Genomic DNA, 13,942 nt, shown 5'->3' with positions numbered 1-13,942 from the left:
TTGTTTCTGTCCAAATTCTTCAGGAGGGGCTACGTATGCTATTTATCTGTTTTTTCAATTCATAGGAGAGAAATAGAGTCTTCTTGAGAGGGAGAGAGGGAGAGAAAGATAGGGACAAAGAGACTGACAGAAACAGAGATACAGAGAGAAAAATAGACAAAGAAGGACAGAGACAACAGAGACCAAGACAGATACTGAAAGACGACAAAGAAATAGATAAATAGAGAGAGAGACAAAGGCAAGGATAGAAACACAGAATAACAGAAAAAAAGAGATAGACTCAAAGACAGAGACAAAGAGACAGAAACAGAGATAGAGAGATAATATAAAGTTGGAGAATGAGGGCTGAGAAGGAAAGCCTTTGGTTTATAAAATGTGACCATATTCCTAGGGACTAGGCATATTCCACATCACAGATCAGTCCATCTCACAATGTTATATCTGCCTTCTCTAATTTAGGGACCCTCATTTGGATCCCTAACCCTCAATGACTCAACACTTTCTCTCTACCTATTTATTCTACATTTTATCTCTATAGTCTCTAAGCCTTATTTTAGGTGAAGTTAGCTTATCCGATTAGACAATTAATATGAATGTTAGATAAATCAATAACCAATAAACATTTATTAAGTGCCTATATGCCAGTGTTTAGCACTGGGGATACAAAAAGAAGCAAAGACAGTCCCCATCCTGGGGCTTACTATCTAATAGGGGAGACAAGGTACAAACAAGTATACCCACAGCAAGGTATATGAAGGATAAATAGCAAATAACATAGGGAAGAGTCTAGAATTAAGAGTAGTAGTGAAGACTTCATATGGAAGGCAGGATTTTAATAGAAAATTAAAGCAAGCCAGGAATGTCAATAGTTAGAGTTGAAGAGGGAGAGCTTTCCAAGCATGGGGGAAAATAAGAAAAAAAAATGCCTGGATTCAAGAGATGCAATGTCTTATTTGTGGAATAGCTAGGAGGCCAGTGTCACTGGATGAAAGAGTACGTGTAGGGAAATAAGGTATAAGAAAATCGGAAGGGTAGGAGGAGGCTAGATTATGAAGAACTTCAAATGCCAAATAGAGCATTTTGTATTTAGGCCTGGAAGCAATAGGGAGCTATTGGAGTTTATTGAGCAAGAGGGTTAGAGGATTATTATACAGCTGAAACTTCTATAGGGCTTTGTTCTTTTTGATCCATGTAGCAACATTAAAAATAGGTGATATTATTAACCTCATTTATAGAACAGAAAAATGTGATCCTGAGAGATTATTAACTGTAATCACACAGCCAAGAAAAACCTGAGGCAAGGTTCAAAAGAGCCCTTCCTGCCTCACTGTACAGCATTCTCTCCACTGATCTATTCTGAGAACTACCATGCCCAGGCTTCTGCTTTCTAGGAATTTATTAAGAATGGTCTTCTGGAGACAGTGCTTCTATTCTGTTATCTGTCATTGAAATGTGACTTTAATCGTGGGAATTTCAATCCAGGGAAGAAGATGCTGACACCATGATATATTAGTGGGAGAAACATTTTTGGACAAATCACTTCCCTGACTTTATAAGGCTGACCTTTGTTATCGATCTCCTTTTCTGAAATGTATTTAAAAGAGCTGGCTGGGACTTGAGAGGCAGTATACCTAAAACACACAGTCCTTATGTAACTCTCTTGCCATTTGATGATCTCATATCTGCTTGAAGACCTCTAGTGACAGGGGACTTCCCATCTAATGAGGAAGGCCCATTCCACTTTGGGATTGTTGTAATAGGAAGATTGTCTCTTTTGTTAAGCCCAAATGTTTCTCCCTGTCCCCTGATACCAAGCAAAGCCAGTCTAAATACTTTCCCACATGCTAAACATTTGAAGACAGTAGGATAGTTAGACACTCTGATTAAGGAAGATATTTTCTTTAGACATAGTAGAGATTAAAAATGAAAAAAAAGAAAATTCTAAGACAAATAGAAGCCTGTATTAAACAAATCCATTCCCACTCCCCACACATATAAAGGATAAGAACATGAATTTTTCCCTCTGTACTCACCTCCTTAAGGAACAATGTGATAAAAGTATCATATAAAAAACCACTACTATGAATAGACAAAAGTTGACATAAGTCAGTAATGCTAAAGAAACAAATCTATTTTTATTGATGTATGACAGGAATGCCTTTTGTATATATTTTAGGGGGAACCTGATCCAGATTGTGACATGATTAATAAAATACTGATTTCAAACTTTGGGGCATTCAAATGTGTGTGTGTGTGTGTGTGTGTGTGTGTGTGTGTGTGTGTGTGTGTGTGTGTATGGATGGATGTTTGTGTTTAAACAGGATAGCTTTTAATGTCACCAGGGTGGGACAGTGTAAGGACAAGCAAAGTAGGACTTTTTGCTATTTTTTTTGGAGTGCTTCTCAGCACTAAGGCAATCAAGTGCCTTTGACTGAGTCTTGTCTTTGTTTGTAAGAAGGCCCATACCCTTTTGCTAGTTAGGTCACAAGAGGTGTGAAATCCTCAAGAGGTATGATACCCTTGAGACCTGTGAAGCCTTCAAGAGGTGTGAAGCCCCTGAGAAGCATTTTTACCCTGAAGAAGTGCATATATACTCTGAGGTTAGCATTTTGTTGGAGGCTCATTCATTGGAAGAGTGTTAGTGTGGAAACTCTAGGTAGCCATTAAGGAGCCCCCTGGCTTTGAAAACCCAGATTTTGGTGCCTCTCTCTCTCTCTCTGGTAACTATGTATGTATTGCTATGGTCAGACAGAAGCCTGTCTGTTGATTTGCATTATTTGCTCTGTTCATATCATTTCTGCTTGTGATTTCTGTGTGTGGTTTCTCTGAAGTTAAGGGTGCTGACTTTTTCCCCTGAACTAAGTGAATCATATATATATATATATATATATATATATATATATATATATATATATATATATATATATATGTATATATATGTATATATATGTGTATATATGTATATATATACATATATACGTATATATACATACATACACACACATATACATATGTATGTTTAATTAAAGTGAGATTGTGAACCCCTTAAAGTTGCTTTCCTTAGAAAAGCAAATCAAAGAACTTGTGCTAGCAGCCCTCCTGTGTGCTGGTGTTATTGGCATTCCACGACCACAGTAGCTGCAGGTAACATTGTTGTTACAGGCAGCCATGAGATTACTGACCTATGAAAAGCTCTTTCCCACTCAATGATTCTGTGATTCTTGTTAAGCCTTTGTGGTTAGATAATGAAAGGTTTAGGAAATCTTATGAAAAATGGGAAATGGTGCAAAGCACCTGCTGTTACATGTATTATCTGCTTCTCACCAGGTAAATCCTATAAAAAAAGATTGGTTTTGCTAAGTGCTTTGTAGAATACAGCTTTCTGTTTACTTATATTTTATATCTGAATGCTTTTTATATACTCTCATAAATATAGGATGCTGCTTTTATAAGAACACGACATATTTCATCACAGAACTACTAAAACAAAAGAATAATTACAACTTTATAGTGTAAGCAAGGGAAATTATATTTTATAGGGAGGAAGAGTACTAAATGCCACAACATGAATTATTCTTTGAGTTATATTACTTCCAAGGCTGGAGGCAACTATATTTTAATGATAAATACCTCTATACAAATTACAGCTTTCTTTTTGTGGGAACTGGTTGAAAAAAGTACCCATCAAAGCAAGGGAGAAATGTATCTTATCCAGAGAAGTAATTTGCTTTGTAAAATAAATTATTTTATTTTTTTTAATTTCAAGAGCAATGTTTCCAAGGTTGACAGACTTCAATTTGGGTGAACTTAGAAATAACATATTTTCATAATTACCTCATGGATACTGAATATTCTTCAAGCTGATATTATGAGCTATAGTACAAATGAAATCCTTTTAGTCCCTCAAGCTGTAAAATGAAATAAGGATTTAGACCTCTGGAAACAAAATACATGGTGGTCTAGCCCTTCAAACTCTTAATCTATTTTGTGACTAAGAAAACATGTAAACTATTTCAGAATATACCCATCTGTAAAGCTTGGCAGGAATAAATATTATTCTCTTTTTAATTTTTTTCTCAGGAATGGTACTGAGAGTTACAGAGGTAGAAATCATATAATTCAAGAACCTTGAAAAGAGATCTAATTTATCTTTTGTTTATAGTATATGCTTAGAGAATATTACAAACAGTGTTTCCAACTAATGCCTTTCCTCTCTGTGCTTATTTTCATATCTAGATTAGTGGTCATGTGGAGATATTTTTAAATTGACCCTTAACTGTATTTTTAACAGAGAGTAATGGATAAGAGGGTCAAAAATGGATTGAAAAGCAAAATTAATTAGTAAATAATAACAATAACATCTCCTATTTAGCTTCTAGTGGATTACTTCATGTCACAAATTATTGACATATATACTTGTATGAGCATATATGCATACATTATATACATACATGAATATATGGGTGAAAATCAGTTAATAAGTGTGTTACTAGCCTTAACTACTACCCTAGTCTGTATCACAGATATTCCACTTTCCAATCCAACATATTACCCACATTGCCTCCCATCCCATCTGATGTTTCCTCTCAAGAGATTGGATGTGTACATAAATACCAGTTACACTTCTACTTTTCGTTCCACTGAAATATGGGATGTCAATCATTTGCTTAAACACCATACAGATTTGTTAAATATTATGATTGGGGCTGACATCTGCCAAATCAGAAGTAAGTGGTGATGATTTAGTTAGGGTTTGGTGCTACTGTTTTGACAAACTTGAAGACAATATTTCCTTTGGGGGGTATGTAGTTGGCAAATTTTGCCAGTGCCTACAATGAAGTAGACAAAATGACAAGTATTTATATCCAATCCACACCATTTTTTTCTTTTAAGTACTTTTACTAAAATTTATGTTATTTTTCTACTATTATTTTATTAAAATGATTCATTTAGGGACCTAATTGATTAATTTTCTACTAATATTTTATTAAAATGATTCATTTAGGGAGCAGCTACTTTTTTATTCTCTTCGAAAGCTATCAAACAGATTATGCATTTATATAAAAAAAATCTCTAGGAATCATATAATCAACCTAACTGAGTGTTTAAGTGATTCAGTAGGCTAGTCAGAGGAGTAATATTTCATTAGTATATAGGTGTATGTGTATATGTGTGCACACATATATGTCAGCCAGTAAACATTTATGAAGAACCTACTGTATGCCAGACACAGAACTAAATGCTAGAGATAAAAAGAAATACAAAAGAGAGTCCCTGTTATCAAGGAGCTGGTATACATGGGGTTATTGTACCCATGGACTCACAGCCTGACTTCTCCCAGGAGTCAGCCAACACCATCCTGAGACATGGAGACATCAGGACTAAGGTGAGCTCAAGGCCAGAGAAAAAGTCAGAATTTCTCTTGAACAGCTTTAGTTACACTAAAAGGCCAAGTCTGAGGCACCAAGGACAATCTGAATTTTTAGCCTGTCTCCCTCCAACCCCCTTCTCCTTCCCTGCCATGGAACACTCCCTCTGAGCCCCTGGCATCCTTGATTTCCATGACACAAGGATCAATTGGGACCAGCTCTGCTCAGGGCTCAGGCCCAGGGAGAAAGAGGCAGGCTGATTACAAAAAGAGGAGAGGGTGCTGGCAGAGGGAGTAGGGTCAGTAAGGGCTGGGCCAGAGGGTGACAGTGGTCAGAGGCAGTGGTCAGGGAGGGGAGGACAGTGCAGGCCATGTGTTGGGTGGCTTCTACCATCAGTGCCTTCTGCCTCCTTAAGCTAAGTAGTGTAGGAGTGGCAAGGAGGCAGGAGGCAGAAGGCCTGCAGGAAGCCCAACGTAACTGCTTGCTTTTTCTTGCCTTTATGCTAAGAGAGGGCTCTGAGAGCCCTTTAGCTTCTCTGCTGGCCCCTGGAGGCGTGGCTTGGTTGGTGATTCATTCATGGAGAAGGAGGGAGAGCAGGGGAGGGGGGAGGGTCTAAGCCCATCCCAGGCTCTGCTACTGCTGCTATCACCCCCTTGTCTCCCCCCACCCCAGCAGTGGCAGCTTTTGCTGGGGGTGTAGCCAGCCCTCCCATCCCGGGCCTGACTCTCCCCTTCCCTTCCTTCTTCCATCTTGTGCTGGCACCTCATTATTTCATTCCCACTTTCCCCTATGCCTCCATCTCAGACCTCATTCCTGGGCCAGATACAGCACTGCCTTTGGAGGGGGGGGAAGGCGGGGAATATATATTTGTGATTTCCAGTTTGGGGGGCTGCCCATGTGCCCACCTTAGAGAGAACCCCGATTACAAGTGCCATTTTAACAACAGATTCCCGGAACTCAACATAAAATTAGGTATCAGTTCTGCCAAACTGGTGTGAACCAGCTGAATCCCTCCACTGGAAAAGAGTGATTAACAGTGTCAAAGGCTGCAGAGAGGATGAGTATTTTTTTAAAAGGCATGAAATTTGGTAATTAAAAGATTGTTGTTAACTATGGAAAGCAGCTTCAGTTGAACGATAAGGTTGTTATATAGACAGTGTGTATATACAATCCCACACATATTCCATTAAATAAACTTAGATATTGTACTTTCTGTGTTTCATTGTAGAAGATCAGCTTGGGAAAACTAGAAAAGGAGTGACTGAAATACTTCCCCCTTTTCAAAGAAGGAGACCCACTCGCCTTCTGGAAATTGGAGCTCCTTTCTACCAGGACAACATGCTTCAGGTCAAAGTCTATTGGAAAAAGACTGAAGGTATGTGAAATATTCCTTGACAAATTGGAATAACAAATTGTAAAAAAAGACAAATGGGATCCCCAATTTCAGCCCCTCTGTCACCACTAATTCGTTCTAGAGTAGAATAATCTTCCTAAAACTTAACATTTACAACCTTCCTTTGCTCAAATATTTCTATTGCTTCCCACTGGCTATAAGGTAATGTTCAGTCTTTTAATCCTTCTCTTCAAGTCCCTTTGTGATCCAGCTCTATCTTTTCAGCATTATTGGCCACTGCTTTCCTTCACATGGCCTGTAGGCACAATGCCCTTTTTCCAAGAACATTCTTTACTTTCACACCTCTGTCTTTGCTCATGGTGTTACTTCCACTAGAATGGGCACCCTATCAAAATTTCCTTCTTACAAAATTCTACTTGCCCATCAGAGGCAACTCCAGTATCCACATTCTTCATGAAACTTTCTTGGCACTTCTTCCAAATTGTATTCATCTGTACTACCAGGACCCTATATAACCTTCTGAAAGCATCTCTCTCTTTTTATCTCTGTATCTGTAGCTATAGATCAATAGATCATAAACATTGATTTATTTGTCTTTTCTCCTGTATTAAATTATAAAGTCTTTAAGGAGAAGCACTGTACTTAAAAAATCCTCCTTAGTGCACAGCACTTTGCTTTTTGCATAGTAATGATACCTCAATAATCATTCACTGCATGAAATTGAATGCACAGTATGAATAGATGAACTATTTAAAAATATGTGAAGTCTAAGCCTTTCCAAGAATGAATTTTGCTTGTATCTCTTATGTAGAATGGCCATTATTGACTTTGACTTGACTTGGTGTTATGTGCTTGAAATAAGAGTTTGGTCATGCCCTCTCACCTTTACAGAAACTATCATATCAAGCTCTATGGATCTGATGTCTTTAGTGGCTTGGAGATCAAGCCACTTGTAAGGCTTTGTAAAAAGGAAAATTTAACTTGTAAATACATTCAAAGGAAAATATGTTGTAACATACTACTTGTATTATGTTACTTGCTACATCACAGAATTCATTCAATAATTATTTATCAAACACTTGCTATATATGAGGACTGCAAAGATATAAAACCTGGATCCTTGTTTTTATAGTTTATTTAATTACCTAATGAGGTTTGGATAGATTAAAATGCAGAGCTGGTAAGCTTTGAGATGGGCAGAGATCAGGCAAAAACTGGACCTTGAATAGGGAACAAAATGGAGGGGGCCAAGGGAAATAAGTTGGTTAGTTTGTCTGTGTCTGGGAAGGGAGTTGAGCTTTGCCTATGTCATTTTGTCTAGGGTCTACTTTGCATATATTTGTTCCCTAACTCTACTTCCAGAAATATAGAAGCACCAACTTTATCATGTTTTAATCTTTCAGTCTGCAATGCAAATGCCATAAAAGTTAAGTATCTAATTAGATTTGGATGTTAAAAAGAAATTAACTTTCATTGCATTACTAAAGTAAGTTGTTAGACACTGCTTCAGTTTAGTGATGTAATCTATATCCCGCACATGATTATTTAAATGCATGCTAATCAAGAAAGTGGATTTTCCTTAAAGTAACCTAAAAATATCCATCCAATTAATTAAATGATATAGCAAAAGAATCTAAAATCTGATTCAACTGTTCAAAATAGCAATGATTTTATTAGCACTTTACAACTATTTTATCCTTATACTTTAAGAGAATTTATAGAGATGCTATAGGACACAACATTTTTTATGATTAGTGGCTGAGAAATGACATAGCAAATTGCATTCTTACATTTGCATCACCGTCACAAGACAGTTAGTCTCAACAACAGAAAATGATTCGCAAAGCAAAGAAGTGACCTTACTCTTGGCATTTATTCAATTTCTGCCTTCTCTCTTGAACTTTGTGCCAAGTCTAGTCATATTTTTAGTGACTTGGACAGTACCAGCCTTCTAGGGAGCAGAATGAGATGATGAGCTAACGGTGGGTATCCAGCATCCATTAGTCATCAGTGACTTGTTTCACTAATTCAAAATAGCTAAAAATGATCTGGTAACTGAGCTATCATTAAACATGTCCATTCTCAATCTCTGACCCATTTAATTCTCAGGATACATTTCCTAATGCAGTTTTCACTTAAAATGAACAACATTTAGAAATAATTAAGATGCTTAATAAATATGTATGTTGGCCTAAGAAGAATCTTTAAAGTTTAAAATGTAACTGTATTCTCTACAGCTATGCTAAAATATAATTTATTTATTTGGCCAAAGAAATGATTGTGTGCCACGCTACTGAATGATTGGTCCTTGAAAAAACCTGAAATTAATGAGTAATGTAGTATCTACAAGGAAATAATAGAAATATAAAACATATAGGGTTGTAGGCAGTAAAAATTTAGCACCTTCTGGAAAACTGGCAATGCATGACATAGTAGCTAGAATTATGAGTAAGAAGCTTACTATTTTTCATGAACTGACGGGTGAACCATCCTCATACTACAAATACAGAGCTTAAAATATCCTGGAGAACTCTAGAGACAAATTGTACCAGAACAAGACCATTACCTCCACACTTAACCATTATCTAAAATCATCCAGATGTAGAAGTGATACATCAAACACCTGCAACAGCATTTTAAATGAATTCAACATGCTAAATACTCAGGATCTTTAAACTATGTAGAACAAAAAAAATGTTCAAAATACCAAAACCTCCAAGAAAAGATAAAAGATAAAAATTATGTGGGAATAGGATGAAGTGCCTATTATCTCTCTGTTCACTTGTCTGCTGATGGAGTTGCAGGCTTTCAGGGAAGTCCCAGATATGAGCTTGAATTTTGGTGGATACGCTGGCAATTGACCTTGGGGTTTTAACACATGCAAAGCATGCATTCTATTACCAATGTTTCTTAACTTTCATAAGACTGCTATTCTCTCTTAAAAATACCTTCAATTTTCTTCCTTTCATAATTTCTTTACTTTAATAATCAAAGCACAATGATATTTGTAGCATAAGAAATTACTGTAACAATGAAGTGGGTATGGGAGCAAAACATTTCAAGAAGCTCACCTGTAGGCCATATAGGCTACTGAATCTCAAACTAAAATAATTCTCCAGACATTTAAAAACATATATCATATTCATTTTCATCATTAATATGAAAAATGTAGTTTTAAAAACATATACATACATACATTTTTCTATTCTGTAGAAAAATAACTTTTAAGTAGATGTAATACACTATCAGGACTTAGATGCAACATGGAATCCACAATAGTAATTTGTTTTCTGTCAGTGAAAGGAACTTTTTGTGGCTAGATTTTCTGGCCATTTGGACTAGGTGAAAGTAGGAATGTTGGGCTATTTATGTTATTAGAACCATCTCAAATCATTTTTAACTCCTTTACACAAGTAGCCAAACTTCATGGACAGGAATCTACTTCTTGCAGTGGACACTCTAAAATACAAGTTTAATGAGATTAAATACTTGTTAGAGAAAAGTCAAGGAAAAATAGAGTCTCATTCAGTAATGAAGGCCAAAATGTGAAAATAAATTGTTTCTAAAATTCCTCATTTCTCAAAATTGATTGGTGGTCAGGATGTTTAGGCTTTTGAGTACTCGAGCACAAGACCCTAATATTTTATCCATAGTACAGTCAGTTGGCCTGCCCTTCCAGGAACAGTGTATGGTGGCAGCAGCAGCAGCAGCAGCAGCAGCAGCAGCAGCAGCAGTAGTATTGGTGGTGGTTCTGGTGGTGGCGGTGGTGGTGGTGATGATGGTGGTTATATTACATTTATGTAATGCTTTAAGGTTTACAAAATGTTTTCCCAATATCTCATTTTATCCTCACAACCATGGGAAGTAAAGACAATTATTATCCTCATTTTACAGATGAAGAAATCAAGGAAGACAGAGGTTAATTAACTTGCCCAGAGACCGACAACTAGTAAATTTCTGTGGCATAATTTCAACTCAGTCCTTCCTGATCAGCTCCAGGTCCAGTGTTCTATTCATTGATGATCTACCTGCCCCTATTTATCAGTTTAATTAGTGTAGACAAGATATGAAGCATTTCTGATCCAAGGGTCTAGGACTCGCTAAATACAGGATATTATTCAAGTACATAGTCAATTGCTCACTCACCAATTAATATAGTATTCGGAATTAGTTTGAAGGTACCTTCAGACACTTGGGACATTTTTTCCTAATGGTTTGATCTAGAGGTGCAATTTCAAGTGGAAGCTTGCAGGAAGGACAGTGACAAGGTAAATGGGAATGACTATTTTGGAGAGCTGCATGAGAGATGAGGTATACCTTAACATTACTGGACCGCTGTAGAAAACGAGATTCAGAATCTTTGAATCTTCATCCATGAAAAGTGCCGTGTGCTACCAGGCCCATTTAAAAAAAGGCATCATATTATAATCAACTTTCTATTATTCATACTATTGTTCAAGTGGAAATTACAACTGTTTCCATTTGTAGGATTCAAAGAATTGCTAGGGTCTTCTCCTAAGAAAAATGGGCCTTTTGACATGACTATCAATAAATCATTATTCTGATGTGATTTGTATAGATGTTACTAAATTTTACTCGATTATTCCAACAGTTCTATTTCTGTGTTTTAAGTAAGTAGAAAATCCTAGCCCACAGTGCACCATTGTAAATAGTATGTTTTTAATAAACCAATAAGTAGCAAATATTTAGATTAGCAATTTTAGAGACCAGCAACAGTCTTACTAACAAATTGTGCACTGCCTAACATTAAGCACATAGGGACCCTTAATAGTTTTTATTTTGATGTTGATGACTTTTTAAAAAAAATCTTATTTATAGTCTGCGTCTTGCCATGTTAGATTCAAATATCTTGTATTTTTCTTTTTAAGAATATTTTTATTGATATCCTTAGTTTTGTATCTACTTAATTTCTCTCTCTATCCCTCTGCCTTCTCCCTCTCAGAGTACTATACTATGCAATAAATACAATTTTAAATGGAAACAAAATGAGGAAAAGAAAAATCAGCAAAATCATCAATACATTAAAAAGTCTGAAATCATATGCAACATTCCACACTTCATAACTATGCAAAAGGATGGGAGTTGCCTACTAATATTTCTTCTTGAGGCCATGTGTGTACTTTGAAATTTGGCGATGTTCACTTTCATTTTTCTTTTGTGATTGTTATTCTTTTTATTTAAATTGTTGGAGTCATTGTGTATATTGTGATTTTGGTACTACCTACATGACTCTGCATTAGTTTGTGTATCTTTCCATGTTTTTCACCATTCATGAGACTTGTAATTTCTTACAGATCCATTATATTCATGGGCCAAAATTTGTTAGCTTTTTTCAGTCAATGTACATCTAATTTATTTCTAAGTCTTTGCTATCATAAAAAAATGCTTCATATACATGAAGTATAGTGTGGTGTATATAGCAGCTTTCTTCATATTAGTGATTTCTTGGGCCTTATGTCTATTGGTGGAATTCCGACGTCAAAGCATATCAACATTTTGGTCATTTTATTTGCATATTTCCAAGTTGCTTTACAAAATGGTTGTACTGAGTTGTAGCCTCACCAACAGTTCACTGATATGCCTGTCTTCTCCCAACCCAGACAGTATTCCCCATGTTTTGTTATCTTTGCCAATTTGTTGGGTATGAAGTGAAACCTCAGAATTATTTTGAGTCGCATTTTTTTTTGTGTTTTGGAAGATTCTTTTTTTCTCTTTTGGCTTAATATTTTATTTTATAGTTATTAATTTCTAATTGCTTTATTTTGTTAACAAAGTATCTACTATAGATTTCCTCTCCTAAGAATGTTAATCCATGTTTTAATTCAATTTTAAAAAATTTATTTATTTTAGTTTATAGTCACTTTCACAAGATTTTGAGTTCTAAATTTTCTCCCCATTTCTCCCCTCCACCCCAAGACTGCATGCATTCTGATTACCCCTTCTCTCAATCTGTCCTCCCTTTTGTCCCCATACTTTTCTTATCCCCTTTGCCCTTCTATTTTCCTGTAAGGCAAGATAGATATCTATACCTCATTACCTGTGTATCTTATGTAACAACAATTTTTAGCATTTGTTTTTAAAACTTTGAGTTCCAAATTTTCTCCCTCCCTCTCTCCCCACCCATCCTCACTGAAAAGGCAAGCAGTTCAATATGGGTTATACATGTATAGTCATGCAAAACAATTCCGTCGTAGTCATGTTGTGAAACTATATTTCCCTTCATCCTATCCCATCCCCCTATTTACTATATTCTCTTCTTTGACTCTGTTCCTCATCAAAAGTGTTTGTTTCTGATTACCCTTTCCCTCAGTCTGCCCTCTCTTCTATCCATCCTCCCCTCCATTTTCCTACGGGTAAGATAGATTTCCATACCCAACTGAGTGTGTATGTTATTCCTTGCTTAAGCCAAATCTGATGAAAGTAAGGTTCACTTGCTCGCTCTCACCTCCCCCCTCTTTCCCTACACTGTAAAATCTTTTTCTTGCTTCTTTTATGTGAGATAATTTATACCATTCTACCTCTCCCTTTCTCCTTCTCCTAGTACATTCTTCTCTTGTCCTTTAATTTTATTTTTAGATACCATCTCTTCATATTCAACTCACCTTGTACCCTCTGTCTACATATATACATACATATATACTCCCTCCAAATACCCTAATGCTGAGAAAGGTCTCATGAGTTACAAATATCATCTTTCTGTGTAGGAATGTAAGCAGTTCAACTTTAATAAGTCCTTTATGATTTCTCTTTCCTGATTACCTTTTCATGCTTCTCTCCAGTCTTGTATTTGAAAGTCACTTTTTCTCCTTAGCTCTCATTTTTTTCTCAAGAATTCATTAAATTCCTCTATATTATTGAATATCAATTTTTCCCCCTCATTGATTACACTCATTTTGATTGCGGTTCCACAATACTTGAATTTTTTCTTGCTGGCTACTTACGATATTTTCTCCTTGACCTGGGAACTCTGGAATTTGGCTACAATATTCCTGGCAGATTCTTTCAATTTCTCTTTTACCCTCTGGTTCTAGAATATCAGGGCACATTTTTCACGTGAATAAAATCAGATCTAAATAAATGGAAAAATATCAGTTGCTCATGGTTAGGCTGAGCTAATATAATAAAAATGACAATTTTACCTAAATTACTCTATCTATTCAGTGCCATACCAATCGAACTACCAAAAAATTATTTTACT

General features: G+C 36.1%; 1 protein-coding gene across 1 annotated transcript in view; it reads left to right on the top strand.

Moving 5' to 3' along the window:
* The window catches only part of ANOS1 (anosmin 1), a 256,068-nt gene that overhangs the window by 217,616 nt on the left and 24,510 nt on the right, over positions 1-13,942 (top strand). Inside the window, exon 9 of the mRNA XM_036746532.1 lies at positions 6,598-6,744. Coding sequence (XP_036602427.1) covers positions 6,598-6,744 — 147 coding nt within the window. The remainder of the gene's footprint in view (positions 1-6,597; positions 6,745-13,942) is intronic.

This window comes from Trichosurus vulpecula, chromosome 2, assembly GCF_011100635.1.
Source record: "Trichosurus vulpecula isolate mTriVul1 chromosome 2, mTriVul1.pri, whole genome shotgun sequence".
NCBI classification, from domain to species: domain Eukaryota; kingdom Metazoa; phylum Chordata; class Mammalia; order Diprotodontia; family Phalangeridae; genus Trichosurus; species Trichosurus vulpecula.
The sequence above is the reverse complement of the archived record's forward strand: the minus strand, read 5'-3'. Positions and strand labels throughout refer to the sequence as shown.